This window comes from Colius striatus, chromosome 24 (assembly GCF_028858725.1).
Source record: "Colius striatus isolate bColStr4 chromosome 24, bColStr4.1.hap1, whole genome shotgun sequence".
NCBI classification, from domain to species: Eukaryota; Metazoa; Chordata; class Aves; order Coliiformes; family Coliidae; genus Colius; species Colius striatus.
Window position 1 is genome coordinate 590,133 of NC_084782.1, and position 24,752 is coordinate 614,884.

At 44.7% G+C, this 24,752-nt stretch overlaps 1 protein-coding gene and 1 non-coding gene across 10 annotated transcripts in view; both read left to right on the forward strand.

Moving 5' to 3' along the window:
• Positions 1 to 24,752, forward strand: part of PUM1 (pumilio RNA binding family member 1) — an 81,733-nt gene that overhangs the window by 25,509 nt on the left and 31,472 nt on the right. For 4 of the 9 annotated variants that reach the window (XM_062014292.1, XM_062014294.1, XM_062014299.1 and 1 more), the window contains 6 exons: positions 5,304 to 5,412; positions 7,986 to 8,164; positions 10,194 to 10,360; positions 11,571 to 11,841; positions 18,617 to 18,710; positions 19,996 to 20,112. In XM_062014292.1, coding sequence (XP_061870276.1) covers positions 5,304 to 5,412; positions 7,986 to 8,164; positions 10,194 to 10,360; positions 11,571 to 11,841; positions 18,617 to 18,710; positions 19,996 to 20,112 — 937 coding nt within the window. The remainder of the gene's footprint in view (positions 1 to 5,303; positions 5,413 to 7,985; positions 8,165 to 10,193; positions 10,361 to 11,570; positions 11,842 to 18,616; positions 18,711 to 19,995; positions 20,113 to 24,752) is intronic. The other 5 variants (XM_062014296.1, XM_062014297.1, XM_062014293.1 and 2 more) reach the window with 3 other exon arrangements.
• Positions 23,511 to 23,594, forward strand: LOC133627753 (small nucleolar RNA SNORD103/SNORD85). The gene has a single exon (XR_009820379.1). It is a non-coding gene; the product is annotated as a small nucleolar RNA SNORD103/SNORD85 (small nucleolar RNA).

The following is a 24,752-nucleotide window of genomic DNA, read 5'->3' on the forward strand; positions in this document are numbered from 1 at the left end:
GAGCTGCTGCTTTGGAGCTGTACATTTTAAAGGGATGGAAATTAAAAATCTCCCTCTGTCACCATGGTTTATATTCCACGAGAAAGAGAGGATGTCATAGTGTTAAAACCAAGAAGAGACTGCAGCAGACTTCCTCAGGAGAAGGAACTACTGAACCTTCTTGAACTGAACGTGCTTGCTTCAGATTTTAGGATTACTTTGGAAATGCTGAGATGACCTGTTCCTCTGACTGTACTTACAGGCAGTTGCTGGGCTCTCTGTTGCCCTTTTCTGTGCTGCTTTACTCCTGCAAATTTCCTCTTAGATTTGAGTTCCTGTGTGACCTACTCCAGGTGATGCTGCTCTAGCAGGGGTTTTACACTGGGTGAGCTTTCCAGGTCCCTTCCAACCCTTGAGATTCTGTATTTGATTTTTTCTTTGCTTAAATTCCAGTTTTAGTTTTATCTCAAAGTAGAGATCAGTTTCTGGACTAGAGCATTGTCCTTCTGAGGAAAGGCTGCAGGACCTGGGGCTGTTTTGTCTGGAGAACAGGAGACTATGGGGAGATCTCATTAATAGTTACAAATATCTCACTGGTGGGTGTCAGGAGGTTGGGGCAGCACCTTTTCCTGTTGTATCCAGTGACAGAACAAGGAGTGATGGAAAGAAGCTGGAACACAAAAAGTTCCATTAAAACATAAGGAGAAACTATTTGAGTGTTGAGGTGAGGGAGCCCTGGTCCAGGCTGCCCAGGGAGGGTGTGGAGGCTCCTTCCTTGGAGGGCTTCAAGACCCACCTGGACACATTCCTGTGTGACCTGATCTAGGTGGGAGCTGCTTCTGCAGAGGGGTTGGGCTGGATGACCTCTAAAGGTCCCTTCCAACCCCCACCATTCTGTGATAGTATGATTCTCAGTTTAGGACTTACTAGTGCTTTTGTCTGTACATGAAGGAAACTTATTAACAGTTTGGAAACTCGGGAGCTGATGAAGGAAGTTGAATTTTCTTGTAAGCTAGAGCTTGCTCTTAAAAAGAAAACCCACTCTTCCTCTTACTGTTTCCTCTCTCCTTCCTGCAAGCCCATGCCACCTCTCACCTTTTATGTGAGGTGACTGCAGAACAGCTTGTGTCCCTCCATGCTGTAAGATACTGTGAAAGGAAATAAGTTGTTGTTCAGTTGCAGCTAAAAAGTTAGTGCTGTCCATTAGTGCTTTCTTCTTCAGAATTCTTGGGATGAGCAGAGGAGTAGTTATTTGTACTTGGATGGCTGCAGCAGGAGTGAAGCTTAAAAAAAACCTGTAAGACACCTGATGTTTGTTGGTGTTTATAAATACTAGAGAGCACTGACATGACTTTCACCTCCTTAACATCACCCCTTTGTGCAGATGGAGGAACAGGTCAGTGTGTATGCTTCAAAATGAGCTTTGCTGATGGGAGTCACTTGTCCTTACAGTTGTCTGGAGTTATTTCTGGGTGACATAAACGAGGAGTGGGCTGCAAGATTCCCTGCTTTTATCATTCAGTTAACATAGGGCTGCTTGTGTTTCTCTGTGGTTACAATGCAATGATAAGTCCTCAAGTCACCAACACATTTCTAAGGAGTGAGGGACACAACTATATATCTCAGGATGTTTCTTCTGCTGATTGCAGAGAAGGAGCAGCTGGTTGTAACACTGTGTTTTCTACTCAGTGGTTTGAGAGTTAAAAGAACAAGTTGAGTCTTGTCCTCCCAGCAGGAAGAAGACAATAAAAAACCCCAGAGAAAGCTCAGCACTTGGATTAAAATGCTCTCTTGCTTTTGAATTTTACCGTTTCTGAGAGGGTTGAGACTTGGTGCTGACAAGGACTGAAACTAGAATGGCATACCTTGTAGAGAAAACAAGCAACTAAACGGTCTTGCTGAGACAGACTGTGTGCAAGATCTGGACTTGTAGGCATGGATGATGTGCCAAGAACTGGGGAAAACAAAGGTTTAGAGTTTCTCTACTGAAAAGTTCTCATACTCAGATATTGTTTTGAACTAATACTGGGCTGTAAGGGAAGGAAGATGAGGCTTTTGGACATAAGGAAGGAGTTTTTTACCATGAGGGCAGTGAGACACTGGAACAGGTTGCCCAAAGAGTTGTGGATTATAGATCATAGAACAGTTTGGATCTGAAGGAACCTTTAAAGGACATCTAGTCCAGCCTCCTGCTCTGAGCAGGGACACCTTCAACTAGATCAGATTGCTCAGAGCCCCATCCAACCTGACCTTGAGTGTTTCCAGGGATGGGACATCTGCAGCCTCTCTGGGCAACCCATACCAGTGGTTTACTACTCTGATCGTAAAATATGTCCTCCATATAGGCTGAATCTACCCTCTTTTAGTTACAACCATTATCCTTTGTCCTATCACCACAGATGCTACCAAAAAGCTTGTCCCCGTTTTTCTCATAAGCCCCCTTGAACGGCTGCATAAAGGTTGTCCTGGAGCCTTCTCTTCTCCAGACTGAACAACCTCAATTCTCTGTCTCTCCTCATGGGAGAGGGGCTCAGATCATTTTTGTGGATGCCCCATCTCTGGCTGTGTTCAAGATCAGGTTGGACAGTGCTTTGAGCAGCCTGGGAGGTGAGGAAAAGTTGTCAGTGCACATTGCAGAGGGGGTAGATTAGATGATCTCTGAAGGTCCCTTCCAACCCAAAGTGTTCTGTACAGCCTCTGCCTGTGTAATGAATACTGTGGAGCAGGGGGTGTAAGTGCTGCATGTCCCTGACACTTTTTGTACAACCTGCCCTAGGGACAGCCCAGGTACTGGAGTCCACGTGTCCAGGTGGGGTTGAAATGCACACACCTTTGAAGGGCTTTGGAGTAGATTGCATTGTGCTTGGGCTTTGAAGGTGTATGAGCTCAGTCTCATCCTTAGTTTGAAAACTACTCTGAAGAGTTTTACCTTTAACTCAGCAGGAGGAGAGTTGGATGAGGGCATTAGGGTGAGGAAGCAACCTGTACGTGTGTGTACCTTCAGTAAAAGCAGAACTGCAATTGAATTGAGCAACATTAATCTGTAGATAAGTTTTGTTTAAACCTGTGGCAGCAAACTGCACACACACATATTTGCATGGTGTCTTCAGTCTTGTAGAAGGATCTCAGCTGGTTCAGAAGTGGTGACCTCTGTGCTGGAGCTCCTGGTGTGCCTGGCACAAGAGCAGTGTTACTGGCACAAGAGGAGTGTCACTGGCACACGTCATTCTAAAATCTGACCTGTTATATGTTAGTTTGAGATGTTGATTCAACCTCTGTAGGTGAGGATTGCTTTGGTTTACATTCCTGAGTGCTTGTAAAGACAATATGCAGGTGTATGCATAAATGTTTGAGCTCTGCTGGAAAATGCCCCTGTGCCAGCCCTTGCTCTGGGCTCACAGGCAGCTGCAGCAGCGGGTGGAGGAGCTGGGAGCGTGTTTTTGCTGCTCTAAGACTTGTATGTCTGTGTACAGCTTGAGCTTTGACTGAGACCCCCAGCAGCAGCACTGCTTCTGCTCCAAGGGCTGCTCTGCTGCCGTGCCTGCCCTCCATCTTGTGCCTTTAGACTCCTTCTTTCCAAAGGGACTGCTGTGTTTGTTGTGGATTGAGTTTATTCTCTATTGATCTTGGCACAAAAGCAGTGTTACTCCTGATCAACAGCAACTCTGAGCATTAGTTAAGGAGCAATTCCTCTCAGCTCTTTTATCTGTGGTGGGGTTCTTTTTCTTTTTTAGAAGTTGGAAGGAATTCTGCTTTTCAGGGGTGGGGTAAGATTCACACAGAGTCACACACAGAATGGTAAGAGTTGGAAGGGACCTTTAGAGATCATCTAGTCCAACCTCCCCTGCTAAAGCAGGTCCAGCCTAGATGGGGTCACACAGGAACCTGTCCAGGTGGGTCTTGAAAATCTCCAGAGAAGGAGCCTCCCACACCCTCCCTGGGCAGCCTGTGCTGGTGCTCAAAATAGGTGTTACAATGAAAGCAACATCAATCTGCTCTGTAATCTGTCCAATTATCCAAATCTGTACCTTGGGTTTAATCTCACAGACCTACTTCATGATATGCACAAGCAAAGAGATCTTCCTGAAGTTAAAAACTAAACAGTGAGCTCAGCTTTCCTGATGGTCTCTCTCCAACCAGGGACGGCTGCAAGCTGGCGGCTCCTAAGTCATTGATTCTTGCTACACCTTCATCCAGCTGCTGATTGACTTTGTTATGCTGTAGCTTTAAATGTGCATGTCCCCTGATGGAGTATAGAGTTACCAACACCTCTGATATCCAGGAGGCAGGGACTGATGGGATGATTCTTGCTGGATGGTAATTTCAAACAGATGCGAGTACTTGTTAATCTTCCGGTTCCTTTAGTTTTATTCCAGCTTCAGCAGGCAAGGCTCATTTATTTTGTTAATTTGCTCTGAATGCACTGTTGTTTCCTGTCTGAACTGCATACATCTCATTCAGCCAGAAGATTTAATTTGAAGATTGTATGCCTGACATCTAAGGCACTTCAGCAGGGCTGGAAATTCCCCTTGCCATATGTAGCTGCTGGGCTGCAGGTGCTTCCTCGGCCAAGCTGGTGTTTTCAAAATACATCTGCTAAATAGGGCATGTTGTTCTTCCCACCATCTTCTGAACTTCACAACAGTCTTCCTTGGATTCATTCAAGCCAAGTTTGAGTCTCTGTCTCCTTCTCAGTAAGTGCATAACCTTTTTTGTCTTGTCTGGTAGGCACAATACCCGTGTGGCAGGTGCGATGGCCCAGAACTGCTCACTCTCATTAGTGTTTACAAATAACCTTGATAGCACTGAGTGTCCTCAGCAGTCATTCAGTGAGTGAGAAGTGAAGAGCTCTTGGCACCTCTCGAGCTATTCTGTCCCTGTCAGCATCAGAACCTCAGTACTTCAAGGCAAGAACTTGTGCTGGAATACTGGGTAGTTCCAGAGGTATCCTCCCAGCTCAGGTGTTAGTCATGTTAATGCTCTATCAGAACAGGGCTTCTTTTTTCCTGCTAACATTTTCCTTGCAAGTGGCCCTCGTGCTGAGAGGCTGCAGAATGGAAACTGTATGTGTGTGCTTACGTGTGTGGGGCTCATAAAGCATTTAAGAATGTTGAGAGGATTGCAGAGATTGAATCGTTCTAGCACGTGCTGTATGCTTTCACCCTAGGAATATAGAAATATTTGGATTATAAAGCATGTATCAGTTTGTGTTTAATGATTGATTCATGTTTGGGAAGGAGACGCTTATGGTTTATGTTTGCATTTTATACCTTCTTTTAATCATGCTTTGTTTTTTTGTTTTGTTTTGTTTTTTTTAATTGCAGCAGCTGTTGCCGGGTAAAAAGTTTTGGGAATCTGATGATTCCAGCAAAGATGGACCAAAAGGGATATTTCTGGGAGATCAGTGGAGAGACAGTGCTTGGGGAACATCAGGTAGCTCCATTATTTCCTTAATTTAGTCGGGGTCGAATACAGAAATGTGCAACTCATCGAAATTGCTGCCCAGTCTGGTTTTAAAAAGACACTTTAAAGCATCTGTTTTAGAGACTAGAAACCTGATAGAAAACCCCTCGTTGCTTCCTGATAGTGAAAAGATATCCCTAGTTACAAGAAGATTGTCTGATGTGAATATGTTACTCTCATGTTACCTGCTTTTAAAACTGTAGATTGCCATTAACATTTCAGCTGAAACTTTCTGATATGTTTTCTGCCTGGGGATTGATGATTTTTACGTTTGAACAAAGATCTTAGAGAACAAGATTAGTAAAAAAAACCCCAAACCCAACAAGCACACAGGTTTTTCAGTGGTAAGCCAACCAACTAAAGCCCAACAGCATTCAGTTTAAATAAAGAGGAAAAAACCCAGTTGTTTTACAGTAGTAGTTGGAAAGTTTATTTGCCAAGACTTTTGTCCTTGGATCAGAGACTGTCCCTTGTTTCCAGATTAAGGAGAGAGTGTCCAGGTTGGTTTTAGTTAAATCACATGCTTGTGCTGAGTTTGAAATGCTAACCTTTTCCTTCCTATGTGTAACAAAGATGCTCCTTAAACACTGCTGAGCATCTCATGCAGTTTCCAAACAGCTGCTGTGAACGGCAGCTCCAGGGGAGATGGGATTTAGAGCAACTTCACCATCTGTGGGGGTTTGGCTCATGCTGAAGATGCCCATTACTGGGGTGAAGGTACTGAGGTAGCTGTAAGGGCATTGCTTTAGTATTTAGATTTCAAAATGGCTGTGAAATTGCAATAAAGCTTCTCACAGTCTGATCAGATGAATCCTGCAGTGTGAGTGGGGACTGGGGAGATTCTGGGGAGCTGCTGCCTCCAGCTGACTGAGTGGCCTGTCCGCGGTGGATCCCGGCAGCAGCGCCTGCATCCAGCCCTCGACGGTGGCGTGTGGCTGCTGGCATTAATGTAAACTGACATTGAGGGTGGATTACAGGGCTGAGCCAGGCTCTGGCCAGCAACAGCTGAGGAGGAGGTTTTCTCCTTCGCTGCCTCTGTTGTTGCCTGACTACATCCACCAGACAGGCAGGGTAGACGTCTGGGGGAGGTAACCTCCTGCATTGGCTGATCACCAATCTCCATGAGTCAAAGCCCTTCTCATCTCTTCCTCTTGTTGATTCTCAATTAATCCTGTGCACCTTACAGCCTTTATTCCTGAGCCATGGCCTGCACTGGTGGCTGTGAGTCAGGGAAGTCATAGTTTCCCCTTTGGCTCATCTAAAACAAAGAGAACAGCCATGGTCTGACTCAAGGTCGTTGCCCCAGTGCAAGGAGCACAGCTTGGAGGTGGGGTGTGGAAGTGTCCTTAGCCACAAAACTCATTTGTTCCAACAAGAGTGGAACTGATGAAACATGGTTTTCTGTAAGGTGCCCTTTGCTCCATCAGTTTCCTTTCTGTCTGTGTCCACAACATGCACTACAGTCTTCCCATATGACTTTGGTTCTTTGCTATTCTGCCTTGAAGCTGTAGTTTTAAAGCCAGTACTGCTAAAAGCAGCAGCTCACTGTCTGATGCAAACCACTCTTCCCTTCCCCTCCTGGTGGTACAGGGAGCTAGGCAGCAGTGCAATGAAATCTGCTGGGGAATTGATCTGGCTTAAAACTAGCTTTTCTCTTTTGTTTGTTAGCTTTATCCCTGAAAAGACTCCCCTGTCCACTTCACTTTATGGCTGGACAGATGCTTGTGCTGGCTTGAGGGAGAAGGCAGGAAAGTGTAGCCAGGAGCAATGATAGAATTACTGCTCTTGACAGTTTAGGCCTGCTTTATCTACAGTATCAGTATCATTTCAGGTCCCTTCCACCATCCCCTGGCAACTGCTCTCTGCTGCCTATTATTTTTGACTCACTGACTATTGCCAGTCTGAGCAGCCAGGAGCAGAGAACTACCCCCCTTCCCTTGCCAGCCACTTTCTTCTGCCCAGCCAACAGTTGTTGCAGAGCTCCTGAGAGCTTGCAGGCACCTGTCCTTAGTCTGTTCTGGTTAGATCTCAAATCCTCACACTATGGAGATGGCAAAAGGGCTGATGCAGGACAGGGGATGACGAAGACCAAGTGAAGTTACCATAAACTTCTTCTTGAGAAAATAACAGCTGAGAGAAACTCTGATCATGACATAAATATGGCTGTTATGTGACCAGGAGAGCAAATGTAGGCTGGTGTAAAGGCAGAATGATGTATTAAATGACAAACCATGATTTGTTTTTTCACTGTACTAATGCACTAAAATCTAGAAGCTTGGTTTTGTAATTGCAACCTTTTCTGAGAGATTTACATTTCTGACATTGTATGGTTTGAGCCTTTAAATGCAGTTATTGCTTGTAGGTTTCCAAACTCTAGTGTTTAAAAAATGAGAAAGCCATCTTGCTTTTTCTAATGGACATCAGCAGAGTCAAAAGCTGGCACTTCTCAATACAGTTAAGACCCTAGAGAGTAAGTATATAATGACTTGCCTCTTTTGAATAGTTGGATCTACTTACAAGAATGACCCATGTTTTTGTTCCAGATCACTCTGTTTCCCAACCAATTATGGTTCAGAGAAGACCTGGTCAGGGGTTTCATGTGAATAGTGAAGTCAACTCAGTGCTTTCACCACGGTCAGAGAGTGGAGGACTTGGAGTTAGCATGGTGGAGTATGTGTTGAGCTCATCTCCTGGAGATTCCTGCCTAAGGAAAGGAGGATTTGTAAGTGTGCCTGTTTCTGACATTTGAGTTCCCATTATGTTATTTTCTCCATTTGCTGCTTGGTTGGTCGGTTTGTTTGTTTGTTAATCCATTCCTAAGGGCAGATGTTTCTTCTTGCTTTGATTTGCTTTTAGTTGAGCTATCTTTCTCCAAATGGGTAGGCTAGTGATTTAACCCTTGCTCTTGACTTAGGGGGTGCAGTGTGGGAGGTGGGTGTGAAGGTTGCTGACCTTCCCTAGTTCTTTATCTAAAAACCACTGGCAGCAACACCTCGTCTAAGCTTGTTGTTGGATACGGATGCAGATCTAGCTGTGGTTTTTGAATGAGAGTGTGGCTGCTTTGTCTCTGGCTAAGAACAAAAAAGCTCCATGCAATTATGCTAGAAATGTAATGTAGCTACAAAAGCCACTCCAGCTGGGGAATGCTTTCAAGGGCATATTGTTTCCTATGGAGAGATAGCATTAGCTGCTGTGCTTCGTGGGGTGGTAAAGAGAGCACAGTAGCAGCCTCCAATCTAAGGATATGGTGAGAGAGGCATAATCAAGGCCCATCCCTGCAGTGGGGAAAAAGGGGCTGCAGCTCAGCTCGACCTCGTGGGCCAAGTGCTACATCAGGAATTGTTGAAAAACATAAAAGTGGAGTAGGTTTGTGGCTGTTACACTGCTGTGCTCCTCTCTTCAGGGAGCTGATTCCTGGTTTCCTTCATGCATCCTCTTTATTTTTGTCCCTCGTTAGTGGGCACCCCATAACCTCTGAGCTTAGAAAGGTGATTTCTGACAAATGAACAATGGGTGGAAGGAGCCAATTTGGCATCTGAATTGGGGGTTAGAGAGGTGTGTGCTCCACAGCATTGCTAGTCAGGATGCCAGTTGTGAAATGAAAGCTTTTGCTGGGGAATATCACATTGTGTGGGTGAGAGTTGGGCTCCAAATTTGTATTGACAACCGACATTTCCAACTCTGCCCTTCAATAGTAAGGAAGCAGCATTTCATTTTCTTTGGGAAGAAGAATCAGATGATTGCTTGTAAAACAATATTTTCTTTCTAAATATGGAAGGGGGAAAAAAAATCCCTGCTTTAAACTACAGAGAATGGAAAAATGATTTAGCTGATAGAGAGTTCAAATGGCCCGTGGTGTACAGAGTACTCCAGTGAAGTGGAAGGACAGGGTTTGAATGTCTGTCTGTGTGACAGCACCAAAGCTGTCTCTGATAAATATGTTTATATGCCCCTTGCTGTTTTTTATCATAAATTATGTTGTTTTTCGTCTCCCTTTTGTTGTTCAAAACTCTGCCCCTGGCATAATCACCCTTTATTCTTCTCCCAAGTGAAATAAAATGCAGACATTAAGGGCAGAAATGCTGCAGATGTAATACAGCTCATAAAATGCACAACAGAACAGAAACCCTTTTTCTTCCCTTTCCTTTTTTTTCCACCTTCAAAATGTGCTTTAGGATGATATGAACCAATGATCAAGCTAGTGATTGAGTGCTTTCAAATGAGCCATACCTTGGCATTCAGGGTGTAAATCATAGTAATTCCCCCCCCAAAATCAAAGTGATCCTGTTCTGCTCGAATACATGTCCTTGTCTAGTCAATTACTGCATCTTTGACACCGAGACAGTGACTTTTGGAGACACACCAGTTGAATTTATACTTCTCCAGGACATGCTGTTGTATTTAAAAGTTTCTGAGTTAATTTGGAAGTGCCAAAGTCCCATCTAGAGAGAAGGTTTGCATCAACATTCTTGAAAAGTATTCTGGGGTGAGATTTTTTAAGCCTATTTTAGCAGACCCTGAATGAAAACACTGGCTAGATAGTCCTCACTCTTTCAAGACTGGTTTTACCTAATGCCCTTATTTCCTGGATTGTGATTGACTGATTTGCTCTTTTACACTTCTATTTGTAAGAACTAATGTTCACAAGTGACTTCACTGTGATGTGTTTCTTTTGATTCGTGACCATCTTGGAATAAAAGTAGAATTGATCTGAAAGCTAAGCTTATTAAAACAATGTCTCTTTTGCCTAGGGGCCAAGGGATGCAGAGAGTGATGAGAATGACAAAGGGGATAAGAAAAATAAGGGCACGTTTGATGGTGATAAATTAGGAGATCTGAAGGAGGAAGGGGATGTGATGGATAAAACAAATGGTTTGCCTGTGCAGAATGGAATCGATGCAGATGTCAAGGACTTCAGGTATGTCACTATTAGTTAGTAATTAATCAGTGTCACACAATATTTTCTGAATGGTTTTCTGTGCTGTAGTGAAAAAGCCTTGGACTCACTGAAACTGTGTGTAACAACGTTATGTACCTTCATAGATCGTGGGATCCCAGGGTGGTGGGGGTTGGAAGGGACCTTCAGAGCTCATCTCGTCCAAGTCCCCTGCCAAAGCAGGTCCCACCATAGATCATGTCACACAGGAATATATCTAGATGGGTTTTGAAGGTGTGAAAATAAACCAAGACAGCAATATACAGAAGTAGATGTGCACAGACCAGAGTTATCAGATGCTGTCCTCCACCTTCTCACAGTGCTTCCCTGGCTACGTTCTCCTAAGGTATTCTACTGTGAGGGTGAGGGAGCTCACAGGCCCAGGCTGCCCAGGGAGGGTGTGGAGGCCCCTTTTCTGGAGGTTTCCAAACCTGCCTGGACACATTCCTGCGTGACCTGATCTAGGTGGGCAGGGGGGTTGGACTGGATGATCTCTAAAGGTCCTCTCCAACCCCTACCATTTATGATTCTCCCTACTGAAGAGGTTGACTCTGCTTATAGACTAGTCCAAATTATAGCTAGTGTTTGAGACTTGTTCCTTGTAGCTCTCAAGAGATTAAGGTCTTCTAGAATTGTAGCTATTGATGCAATCAGTGCAGTTATGTTTCTTCCTAGCTTACCTGCTTGCTGGGCCTCATGTTGGTATGTAGGAAAACTATAAAAGCAAACAAATGGTGTTGTGAGACACGTTGCTCCTGGCCCTTGCATCCAGATGAACTGTTTTCCACTTGAGTCCAGTGCATGTATTAGCTAATTAGGAAACCATGGCAGCTACATGACAGCAGAAAGGTTTCAAGTGAGATACAGTGCCAGTGTCACAGGGTTAATAATTACCAAGCAGCTTTCTGAAGAAAGAACTTTGGCATTTCTGAAATACTATTTGTTGTGATTGACTCTCAGTTGAGGAGAAAGACAGACACTGGTTTTACATTTGTACTTTAAGAGGCCTGTGAGGCAGGGGACTGGGGGTTTGGGGTTTTGTGTCTGAATTCACTTGGGAACTATTTTAGAATGTCCTTTTTTTTTTTTCCCCTTTTATCACAAGATGTACAAGCAGTTCTGGTGTGTGATACTCTGTGACATCACATTCAATGGATGTGCTTAGTGACAAATTCCTTCTCTTTCTGTCTAGCCGTACACCAGGTAACTGCCAGAACTCTGCTAGTGAAGTAGATCTTCTGGGTCCAAACCAGAATGGATCAGAGGGCTTAGCCCAGCTGGCAAGTACTAATGGTGCCAAACCAGTGGAAGATTTCTCCAATATTGAGTCACAGAGTGTCCCTCTGGATCCCATGGAGCACGTTGGCATGGAGCCTCTTCAGTTTGATTACTCTGGCACTCAAGTACCTGTGGACTCGGCCGCAGCCACCGTGGGGCTCTTTGACTACAACTCCCAGCAGCAGGTAACGTGTGGGTGCTGCCCTACTGCTCCACTTCATCCAGGACAATCACCAAGAGCTCAGACTCTTGTCTTCGGGAGGAGACAGAGGAAGACTTGGAATGGTTTTATCATGTCAGTGCCATGTCTTGAGCTGGACACCCGAGCTCCAGAGGGACAGGGAAGTGCTGGAGAGAGGCCAGTGCAGGGTCACCAAGATGCTGAGGGGATGGAGTATCTTCCTTATGAGGAAGGGTGTGGGACTTGGGGCTGTTCAGTCTGGAGAAGTGAAGGCTGAGGGGTTCTCATTAACACTTGCAGGTATTTAAAATATGTTTGTGAAGAGGATGAAGCACCACTCTTGTATGTTTTCTGAAGTGACAGGACAAGGAGTAATAGACATAAGCTGGAACACAAAAAGTTGCACTTGGAACATAAGGAAAAACTTCTTTACTGTAAGGGTTGAAGGAACCCTGGCCCAGACTGCCCAGGGAGGGTGTGGGGGCTCCTTCTTGGGAGGTTTCCAACCCTACCTGGACACGTTCCTGTGCCCCCTGAGCCAGGGGAACCTGCTTTAGCAGGGAGGGTTGGGCTGGATGATCTCTAAAGGTCCCTTCCAGCCTCTGCCATCCTGATCTAGATTTGATTTTGTGATCTATACAGTGCCGCATATTTCTTCCCAGAGGCAGGAGATCTACTTAACATGGCCATCCAAACAGCACTCTTAAAGACCTGTAATTAACCAGTCTGCACTTTCCTGTATGTTCATCATTGGAGAAGAGTTTGACATTAATAAAAACTGCTAAACAAAAAAAATCAGCCCCACCCTTGAGCCTTCAAAGTGACTTAAAAGGTCAAATGACTGCTCAGCCTGGGTGTCCCAGCGCTGCTCTGGGGCCTCTGCAGCACTGAACTAGCTGAAGAATGAGTTTAAACTGACTCGCTCATACTTGACCACAGTTGAAAACCTCAGGTCAGAGTCCAATAGTACCAAACTCTTATCTCAGCCCAGCCAGTTTGTTTGACCTTTTCTCCCACACACACAGCCTGAGCTTCTCATCCCAGATGAGTAACACAAGTCCTTGCTTTGCTCTTGGCTTCTCTTGAATGCTGGGCCTAGATCCAACGATGGACTCGTAGTCCACTCTTGTTCCTGCTAGTTTGGGGAATCACAGATCCTTAAGGGTTGGAATGGACCTTGAAAGATGATCCAGTACAGCTCCATACCAGAGCAGGACCATCTAGAGTAGGACACACAGGAACTCGTCCAGGTGGGTTGGAATGTCTCCAGAGGAGCCTCCACAGCCCATCTGGGCAGCCCCTGCCAGTGCTCCCTCACCTCAATAGGGAAGAAGTTTTTCCTCATAATGATCATAAACTTTTATTGCTTGCCTTTTGTAAGTATGATATCCCTGAAAGAAGAGTAAAATCCTTTGGTGTAGCTGTTGGTGAGAGCATGGCACTTAGCTCTGGCTTTCCTGAAGTAGCTGATTGTTTTTTAGCAGAGTTGATGCTCTGTGTTGAGGCAAAAGCGCTGCCAAGTATGTGCTGAAGTCCCATCTTCAGAGACTTATCATGGTCTTAAAAGCAGTGTAAATATGTGATTATAGCTTAATCAGATGGTTTATTGTACAGCATGTTTGGGAGGTTGGGGATGGAAACTGTTTTAATGATTAAACAAAATAGCTGCTGTGTAGTTCCTAAAGGGAAAAATAATAAACTGATTTCAGGTCTTTGTCTTGCTCTGGTGTGGGACCTGGAATGCAAGAGTTACTTTCAAACAATGCAGCCTGTGTGTTTTTTAAAGCAATATGTTAGAGCTCAATAAGTGAACTTCTTTAAAAAAAACCCCATTAGATATGGGAAAATAACTGCAGGACTGTGAAGCCTGTCATTTGCCAAGCACTGTGTCAGTACCTTCTATCCACATCGAGACTCATTGACAAGTTCAGGTGGTTTTTACTTCATTCTTCCAGCCTGTAAGAAATAAGATTTAACATTTGATGTGTCTTGTGCCTAGCTAGTGGAAATTAACTCTCCAAGTAAGCTGGACACTGGGAAGTGTGCTGATGTCAGGAGCTGTTGCAGTGTGACACTGTCTACAGGGCCAGCCACAGCCAGGCCTAGTGCTTGGGCCCTTTCTTTGTATAAAGGGGTTGAGCAGTACCCACATAGACCTGATGTGACCTACGTGTAGTCATGCTTAAAAGTTTCTACTGGGCAGCCTGTGAAGCTGCAGGTCTGTCTTGTCTCTCTGAACTGTGGATTTTGGTGGGGAGCAGGAGGTTGTGGTGCTGTGAGCTCAGCTGCCTGCCTGGCCAGTTGCTCTGACGTGCTTTGCTCCCACCCAGCTCATGCTGAGAACAGGCAGGCCAGGCTGTTTCATAAGGACTGTTGTTTTAAAGTTTCAGTCTTGTTATGATAGCTCCTTACACCTACAGCAAATGACTTTTGTAAGTGTAAGTGCTGTATTACAGGAATCACAGAGATCACAGGATTGTTTAGGTTGGATAAGACCATCAAGCTCATCGAATTCAACCATTAAGCCAGCATTGCCATGGCTGCCACTAACCCACATCTCTGTGACACATCTACGTGGCTTTTTAATATCTCCAGGGAGAGGAGACTCCTGTTAGAGGCCTTGACAATCCTTTTGGGGAAGAAATTTTCCACAACGTGCAATCTAGACCTCCCCTGGTGCAACTTGAGGCTGTTTCCTCTTGTCCTATCCTTTCTTACTTGGGAGCAGAGACCAACCCCCATCTCACTTCATCCTCCTGTCAGGGAGTGTCAGAGAGTGCTGCTGGTTGCCCTCAGCCTCCTCTTCTCCAGGCTCAACACCCCCATTCCCTCAGCCCCTCCCCAGCCCCTTGTGCTCCAGCCCCTTCCCCAGCTCTGTGCCCGGCTCTGGCCACGCTGCAGCCCCTCAGTGTCCCTGTGGCAGTGAGTGAGGGGCCCAGCACTGACACAGCCCTGGGGCTGCAGCCTCCCCAGGGCCCAGCACAGGGGACAATCCCTGCCCTGCTCCTGCTGCCACCCCACTGCTGACACAAGCCAGGACACTTAAAGACAAGGATTCACTGTTCTGCCAAATGTGACCTCTCAGTGCACACTTGTGTAAATTTGTGTATCTTGGCTCAGAGTTGTACCCATTTCCTTCATGCCTGTTATCCAAGCAGACAGTGTTCCTTGGTATTTGCTGTCTGCCAGTCAGAGCCTGGATGAAAGAATTCTGTCTTTTGGCAGTATATTTTTTTCTGTTCAGTTGTCAGAAGTGTGTCCTGAACAAAAGGATCTCGTCTGTAAAAGTGTCTTTCTTGGTCTGTTGGGAAGCATCACATACTTTGAAGGGATTACAAGCAAGTACAGCTAAAAGCAATATTAAGAGGGGAAGGTCTTAACCACGTGTAATCTGATTAGAGATGGCAGATGTTTATATTGCAGAAGAAACTGGCTGACAGAAATGTAATCTTACCATGTTCCCATAACTGTACAGTGGAGCCTGTCATGTTCTGGGGGATTGGAGCTCCCTTGGTGACCTCTCCCACGTGCTGTAAATAAAACTTCATTTGTGTGTGTGAGAGAGAGGAAAATAGCCTTGCTTTTTGAAACGCTGGGTGATGTTACTGAATTCCTCTGAAACTGTCAGTCAGCTGTAGGTGTTCACTCTGAATGTGGATTCCAGTAAGCTCAAGTGCCCCATGCATGCATCCTTACAACTCCAACCTCACTTGGTAAATCCTCCTGTTAGAAAAGATTTCTTTTCCTTTTTCCACTCACTAGAGACCCCAGTTTAATATTGGTGTGTAGTTTAACCTCAGTTTCACATCCAGTAGGTTCCAAATAAAATGACAAAAAGCTGTTACTTGAGTTTTTACTTAGTCCTTTGGAATGTAGGCCTCTGCTGTCAGCAGATGGAGACAGTGCATTTAAGCTTTAATAACTCTTCCTAAATACATAGAGTTGATGATTCCCAGAGCTTATGTGGTGTAGGGGCTTGTGTGGCTAAGAAAAGCCTGGAATGGTGATAGTTTCTGTTGGCTCCACTTCTTGTGTGTGCTACAGGGCACTATGAAATCTGCAGAAGGTTTTAGCTGTTCACACCAAGTTTCTTTTGGGTAAGCTGAGTCTAGAAGTTGTCTTTACAGGCTTGCAGAGGGAGAAGTTGCTGATATGAGTCACTCTCTGAGTACATGATACCAACATATATGTGACCCTTCTGTAGAAGGGAAACTCCATAAAGATTTGAGAGGAGGTCTGCTGCAGACAGAAGGAATCCAGCCCCTCCTCATGCTGGCAACACAGTGGATGACCTGGTTTTAAAGAAGCACTGGAGTATTGTCTGAGGAAGTCAGAGATAAACTTTTAGGTTTCTTTGGCTTGAGGATGCAGACTTTCTTGTGTGAATGAAAGGGTTCTGCTCAGCCACTCTGTTCCTTATTCTTCCCTCCTGTTACACCAGTAATTTAGGTAAAGGAGCATCTTTTCAATCTTCCTCTTTGAGTCTTTAGGTAAACTCTAAGAGCTGCTGACAGCAGTTATTTGCAGAGCCTTTTAGATACTGTGGCTTGATTTCAACATAAGAAAAATGCAGAAGGCTGCTGTGGGTACTTGTATGTCTGGAAGTCAAACTTAGCAGTCATCAGCCATGCTAAGGAGAAGGGGAGGGAGCAAGCACACAGCACAAAGGGAAAACACAGCAGCAGCGGGTGAAATGCTCCTGCTTTGAGTAGCTGTGTTGGGTTTTTGTTAGTTCTTGAATTGAAAAGTGCATCTTTGAGGTGCATTTGGGAGGTGTGGAAATCATCCCACATGTGTAGACTGGGATAAAGAAGTATTTTAGAAGAAGATAAGGACTTTTTTGTCCTTAAGACAGGCAACTAATAGTCCAGCTGTTTGCTCTGCTGTCCACCTTCACAGAGTACATGTTACCAGACTGTAAAAACAGATGCCGGGGGGCAAAAGAACAGAAAAGGAAAGGTTTTTGTGAAGTGTTTGTGAGCTGAAGAAAGCTGAAATACTGGATTGCTGAACTTGGTGCAAAAGTAGACCACAAACCCCAGGGTGGCTGTTGTTATCTATAGCCAGCAGTGAAACAGTTTGGGGAGTATATTGTTTTCCTGTATCTGCTGTTGCTGGAGACACCTACAGAGCTGGTATCCCTCATTCCATTTTCTTTAGGTCACTGTCCATGATGCCATTGCTTTTTTAAACTCCAAGATGTCAGAGGAGCATTTGATCCACCTACTAATGCCAGATAGTGTATTAACCAAGATTACACCCCTCATAAGCACTCATCTTTGTGTGAACTTGAAGTACTGTTGAATGACATATTTAAGAGAAGGGGGGGAAAAGAGAGGATGTGTGTTGTGCAATGAGGACTGCTAGGGATGGTTTACAGCCCTCCTGATGTTAGGCCCAGAGAGGCAATAAAGTAACTGTGGATTTCATATGCTTCTGTGAAAGCAGCATCAACTCCCTGGATAGATGGAGGAGTCCAACATCTTAAGGGGTGAACAATCTTTGGGGAAAACAGTTGTGACCAAGTTGCTCATGCTGCTCTCAGGAGCATCAGCTCCATTTTTGTCTATGAAATACAATCCCTAATTCTCTACATGATTCTGTGCTTTTTTCTTGGTGGTTGCAAGTTCCTGCCAAAAATTTGGTTGGGCAGAATTGCTATTGCTGCTTCTGCCAGCTGAAGTAGCCCCCTTGTCTGAAAGGAGGGCAGAGGTAATAGGTGTGAAAATGGTATGGCATTTAGGCTTACTTTCTCTTTTTTTCCAAGTGAGTGGGGAGAGAAGACATTTATCCCAGGGGTTTGTGAAGTCATTCACACCTCAGAAATGATCTGACATGACCATTGCTTCTGGATAGTTTCAGTGTAGCTGTTCAGCTTATGTATCTTTAAATATTGTAATTAGTGCTGAGCCCTGTTCTGCTAGAGTGGCTTCATTCAGGGAGTGTTTCATTTAGGTAGAGGCATAGGAACATGGAGGTGTAAGTCTTGTAAGGACCTGGATGAATGATGCTACAGAGAATAATGTCATCATCTCCCTGCTGTTCAGAATGAATCCCCGTTGCTCCCTCAGATTGTAGTGAGCTGTAAGCTGGCAGACTTGTTTTGGATGACTTGTATATGCCTTTGGATAATCAAAAATGACCCCTGGTCTGGTTTCTGTCTGTGGTCAAAGAAGAATTTGCCCTTCTTGCCTGGATTCATGTAGGAGATGTTAGAGGTGGAAGTCAGGAGGTTGAAGGGGAATCTTACGCAGGGGTTTGTGAGCCCCTGAGGCAGCCATCCCATCTGAGCACTGGCTCTTCAGCTATCTCAAGGGTGTCATCTCTCCCAAATGGTGCAGGCCCTGCAAACCAGCCTGCTTGTCCTTTGCAGCTTCAGACCCTCTGAGAAAGTCGTGTGGGTCATCTCTCGGTGGAGCTGGGATTTGACTCGATGTTGCTCAAGGTGGCAGCTACTACTGATCCACAGGCTGCACTCAGGGATTGTGTGTTTGAGGAGGAGTAGGGGAAAACATGGCTTTCAGACATTATCCAGAGAATAGCAGGGAAATCCCTGGCTGTGCTTTAGCTGTACCTCACAGATATTTCTTCACAGGCAATTGATTTCAAAGGGCTTTGGGGTTGTGTTTTACAGTTCCTTTTGAAATGTTTCCCTTTAAAGAGCATTGTGTGTAGTTGTGAAAATAGACCTTGTGTAAAGGAATTGCTTTAAAATGAAGGAAGAAAATGCTTTTTTGTGCATGAGTAAAGGACTATATTTGTGGTTTTGTCCCTTTCAGTTGTTCCAAAGACCGAATGCACTCGCTGTTCAGCAGCTGACAGCAGCGCAGCAGCAGCAGTACGCCTTGGCAGCTGCCCATCAGCCTCACATAGGTGAGTCTTGCATTTAATACCTTCCATTTTACTGGACTTCTGGTAATCCTCAGAATACATTGTGAAGAAAATAACAGGGACAAAAGATGTAGTAGGTTTTAGAGAATCCTAACCATGTTTTTGCAGCTGGTAATCGCCACGGAGGCACAAGGATATTGTGTGAAGATTTACTAGAAAAATTGTGGTGGTCTCTCTTGCCCACTTTAAAAACTGTTACAGAGTGTTCATGTCTGTTAGGAATGACACTCTCACCCTTGCTGAGAGTGCTGCTCAGTAAGCAGAGTGAAGTACTTGCTCTGAGACATGAATGGGGGTAAGCAACACAGGGAAGTGTGAGAAATGCCCAATTCAGTATCCACCTGGATGTGCTTCCTGTGGTTCAGCTGCCTGTGGCTCTGACTTGAGCATAAAGATATCATTTGTGCAAGCACATGAGTAGTATTATTAAACCAGTACAGATTAACTGGGGAAAGGGACTTCTGCCTGTGTATAGAAGTTTGAGGGCTACTCCTGGATGATGAGAATGAAACCATTTTGGAATCAAATGATTTTAGCACAATAAGCAACTTAAGTGGTAGTTCTTCCCACCTGAAAGCTTGATACTAAGGTGTCAGGACTCTCCTAGCTTTGTGCAGTGTGCTTGTGTGCTTACTGGAGTTCAGGGATAGACCTGAATTAATATGATTTAGCTTTTTAACTTGTCCCTCTTCACCTCCCCTCCACGCCTCTCTCCCACCCACCAGTCATTTCTCTAATGATTAAACTGTTTCCTTGCAGAGGAAGGTAATGCCTCCACAGCAGCAATACTGCTCTGCAATGTTGCCTGTACACTCCTGAGCTCCTTCCAATTAATTGGAACACGGTGTAGTGGGGTATGGAACTCAGAAAGTAGGGTTCATTGATTCTTGATCAACTTGCTATAGAAAACGCAGACTGGTATCAGTCAGTTAGATAATAATATCTAGGTGGTGTTAATAGGCACTTGAACAGTAAGGATCTGTCTGTGCTGCATATGTGTGTTGCATATAGACTGTTTTACAACTTCAGCTTTCCTTGTGGGGCATTGCATCCTTGGAATTAGTTTTCTTTTGTGTCAATGATGTCCTCTGTAGATGGTTGTGATAAGACTCTGGGAAATGCAGTGGTTGCTCACTCCCTGTAGCAAATAACCTGCAAAAAGCTTGAAAACACTACAACAACCTGAACTTTCTGTGCTCAACAGCCAGGTATCCAGAAGTATTTTTGGTGGGGTTTCAGTTCTAGTTAAGTTTGTTTTTACTGACAGGTATGTTTTCAGCAGGTTTAGCTCCTGCTGCCTTCGTCCCCAATCCGTACATCATCAGCGCCGCGCCGCCGGGAACGGATCCGTACGCAGCCGGACTAGCAGCAGCTGCCACGTTAGGTGAGATGCTTCCACTTGTCTTTGTCTTGGTGACTATTTCCTGTACCAAAACTGCTTCTTGAATCTGTGATTATGGACATGAAACACTAGTGCCTTGTAATTACTATGGAGAGAGAATTCCATGGCAATGAGTTAAAGCCGAATTTGTTTGGGAAACTCTCGTTTTTGGTAGATTAAATGTGGTAATTCCTGAGGTCATTCATGTGGGCTCTCCTTCTGTTGAGGATAAACAACCAGAACAAGTCTGAAATGAAACACTGTCAGACATAAACGTTGCTGTATGTTTTGGGGGGGGATGTGGTAGCTGACAACAGTGAGAGATACTTAGGAAATGTGTATTTTCCTGCCAGGAAAGTTGTAGCTCGTGGCTGTTGAGCTTGATTTACTCTTGTGCACACTGCAATGATATCCTTCCCTTTTGCTGCAGTCTGTTAAGAATTTCTGCTTTTTAGATTCTCTAGGTAAAAACATCTCATATCTGCTGTGAGGCTTAAGCTATGAAGATGCAGTTTTCCAGATGGCAAGCATAGATAGTGGCTCTTGTCTTTGTGCAAGATCTCTCTCCCAAACGTTCATGTATTGGTTTCCAAATTGTTGCCAAGTGTCACAGCCAAAATTGGTGAAGTGACAGCTCGGTGGAACAGCTTATCAGGCAGTGTGAAGAACACATTGTGCATCAAACTTTTGCTGTGTGTGCCATAAAGGTCTTGCTCAAAGCATCGAGGACAAAGGAAGGATGTACTTGGAGAAGAATGGTTTTTATGACCATCCTTTTTTTCCATGAGCCACTGGGAGAGGAAACCTGCACTTTGTACTGCTTAGTTCAGACGAGTGTTGGGTTTGAATGGAGCCTGCATGCTGCTGCCAGACTGCTCTCACAACCTGTGTACTCGCTGCACATCTCTTCCCCTGTGCAATGGCTTGTACCAAATGAAAGCCAGGGTTTTGGAGGCACTGGTTGTCAATGAATACAGCTCTCTGCCAGCCAGCCCTGAGGTTTGGTACATGACTCTTGAGCGTGTTTAGCAGCTCTTAGATAACTGCTGCTTAGCTTTTAAGCTTTTGAGGGCTGCTATCAGGTCAAGCTCTGAAAGGGGATTTCAGCAACTCTTAACCCAGTTGGATGACATTTTTAGTGGATCTTACAGAAGTATGTAAAGAATCAAGGTGATAATTGGAAGATGGGCTTTGGACTTTTTGCTGCTTTATGAATTCTGTGTGCTGGTTGCATAATGACAAGGCAAGATTTAATTTAGATACCGTGTTGTTGGCAAACAAATGACACTGCTTAAATGGAAGGAGGCCAAAAGCTAGAGTACAAGGGTATTTCTAATAGTCTAGGGTCGATAAACTATCATGTGATGATGAATGTATGGCACTGAATGAATGACCTGAACTCTTGATGACAAATCTAAGTAGGAAGCTTCAGTTAGGACTTAGTGGGGAAGAGGTGCTAGAACACTAGAAATGCCAGTTCCAGTCAGAAGAGGTGCTTTGTAAACAAATAATGTAAAAAGAGGCTTCTGCTTGGCCTTCTTGCATCACCTCAGTGCTTCTAAAGCTAGTGCTCATTCTTCAGTTACACACTGAAGTTCAGTAGAGCAGGAGGTCAGTGTCTTGATTTCATAGAAAGACCACATGTGACTGCTGCCAGATTTCTGGGAAACACCAAGCCTGTTAGCTACAACTTTTCCCCCCTTTTTCTCAGCAGTGTTAAAGCTGCAGCTGCCTTGAGTATCTGATAAATTTAAGCTAGGAAATAATATACCCCAGGATACCTAAAGCATCCCAGAACCTTGGCATCAGGGTCTCTGCTTGAATAATTTTTCAGCTTTGACTCTTGAAAGCCAAACAAAAGACTATGTGATGTGCTGCCATGTACTTACAGAGTTACCACACTGGGACATACAAGGGGCTTCATCCATCTCATTGGGCTTTGGACCCTAACAGCTAGAAACAGCAATGTAACAAACTTCACTCCTTGGTGATGTTTGTTTTGGGAAAAGCACCTTTTCTGTCTAGACCCAGCAGTTTCAAGAGCCTGTTGTCTGTCGTGACTGAGTGGAGGACTGAAGGGGTGTGGAGCAATTCAGTTATGTATAAAGTCACAAAGATGTGTATGGGAGTGTTTTAATTGGGAGGATTCAGAGAAGTTTATGAGATGGAAGGAATGAGTTTTGAGTTGTTGATAGTTTATTGCTCACAGTTACTGTCTTAGTGCAGAGGGGGAACTTGTGTGTTTTATGGTGGAGATAACTCTGTCAGTTAAGATTGTGCCGTTACAGCAGCTTTTACTGTCAGCTCTGATAACACTGTTTTCTTCCCAACAATGGTAGCATTTTAGAGAACAAATGTGAATGGAGAGGGGAGGGCTTCCTAGACTCAAGGTAAAAAACCACTTGTGGGTTTAAACTACAGGGAAGATACTGCTGCCTTTAAAAGTGCTGTGAAATTGCCTTCTATCATTGGAGAGAGATGTCACTCAAAAAAGGAATTCTTGTCTTCTGTAAGACAAGCTGGGAAATGTGAATTCCCTCTGAGGTGGTGTTTTACAGGCAGAAAAGTGTCTCTGCTCTTTGTAGAGAAGTGGATGTTGGAATAATCTGCATACAGTGCTCCTAGACTGAAGGTAGAGTGGGTTTGGATGTGTCTGCACTGTGCTCCTCAAGCTTGGGTTTCTTAGAAGCTTCATTCACTTGGTGCTGAGGTGTGGCCCATGCAGAGGCAGCTCAGAGCTAGAGGCAGGTATGGATGCATGCACACACTGCCTAGGGCTGGGCTTTGGGGAGCACATGCAGCTGAGTCTTCCCCAACTGCCTTTAGCACAGTGTCATGTAAGGCTGCCTCTCCTCTTCAGATCTCTGCTGGCCCCAGGTGCTGTAGGGTAGGGATTGCATGGGGCTGCACCAGAGCTGTTGGAGTTCAGCTGTTTCTCACCCCCATCCCTAAAAAGGCACAGCTTCATGATTCTGTTGGTGCTGTACTGGTAATTGTAAAGTCATCAGCTCACAAGTCAGTAGCATTTGATAAACTTGCTATTGGCAGCCAAGAGGTTCTGGAGGCTCTTTAACCTGGTGGTCACTAAGTCCTCATGCTTGGCAAGAGGGGGCTGGCTGTTCCTGCAGAGAGCAGGTATGGCTTCTGCTTACAGACACTTGAGTGTGAAGGCTGAGATTCAAAGCAAGAAGTTTGAAGAGCACACTTACAGATGGTGTTGCTGATGTTTCCTGAAGGGAATGTTTGTGGGTGTCCATGGCCAACGTATGAGATGTAATAGTGAGAATATTTGATTTCAAAGGCACTAGAATGGCTTTTATTTCCTCATTTATCTTTAATAAGTGTAAAAGCAGGTGCAATATCTCCTGAAGTAAAGAAACACCCCACGTGATTTTTGTAAGTCTGGCAATGATGACACACTTGCCCTCACTGAGAACACTGTTCAATAATGAGCCTTACCATGTGCTCAAATGGGCTGAGCCAGACTTGCAGCTCTTTTAAGCCCAGCTGCTTGCAAACTTCAAAGACTTTGTGTTTCTTCTTCTTTAAGCACCTAAGGCTTTTGCAGATCTGATGAGTGACCTCTAACTGGGGACCCCCCTCCCCACCTAGACTATGCTTGTTTGATAATTAGAATTGAGATTAAAATAACCCAGAGAGATGCCCACATTTTGCCCAGATAAAGGGTTTTGCAGCAATTTTCCAGTAGCCTAAGGGCAAACACAGACTAATTACTTACCTAAAACAGAGCCCTTGCAACTGTTTTCCTCTTGAGTGCAGGAGCTCCCTAGCAGTTGCCATCAGATCTGCACTGCCTGAATGTAAACGGATTACAATCCACCACTGAGCTGTGGATCTGTCACTGCTTAGGTCAAGACAGGCAGTTCCACTGTGGGACTCACTCCTTTGCTGCAGGTCTTTTTCATTTTAGCTACCTCTGCACATGAATTTCCAGGTTGAAAGGTAAGAACCAAGTGATTGTTTGCTCCAAGACAAATCTGAGTAAGACAGACGAGGTGCATTCTCTGACAGGGCACAGATAATCCAGCAAGGGTGGATTTTGTGGCAGAGCTTTAGTGTGAGAGACAAATCCAACTGTTGAGAGGATATTGCTGAAGTGCTGGGTGCTAGACAACAGACTACTTGTAACATCTTTAAGCTGGGCCTGGGTGTTAATGACACTACAAACCCCAAAGTTCTGGGGAAGTACAGGGGTTAAACCCCAAAATTATAAAGGACAGTAACTATTAAAGCTTTGAAATAGCAATTTAGTGTCTGGCATTAACTATGACATTGAATCTCTTAAAGTGATGCTGGATCTTGTCAGTGTGCAGCATTGATTGTGGGAGCAGCCATTTGTCCTTGCTGAGCTCCAGGCTGCAGTGCTGGGTTGAGTTTTGCATTGTGTAGCAGTTGATGTGACATAAACACGTGTTTCTGCAGAGAAAAACCAAACCAAATTAAGAAAAGAGACTTCCTGGATAATTTCCTCACCCTGTCATTCATACCCAAGCTTACACTGAAAAGTGTCACTTTACATCTCCCTTTTTACTGTTATCCCTCATTTTGGGGCAGTATTTTTAAGTCTCTTGGGGCAAATGCTTGTAGTCTTTGTGTGCTGCACTTGTTCCCTTTGCAGTGCC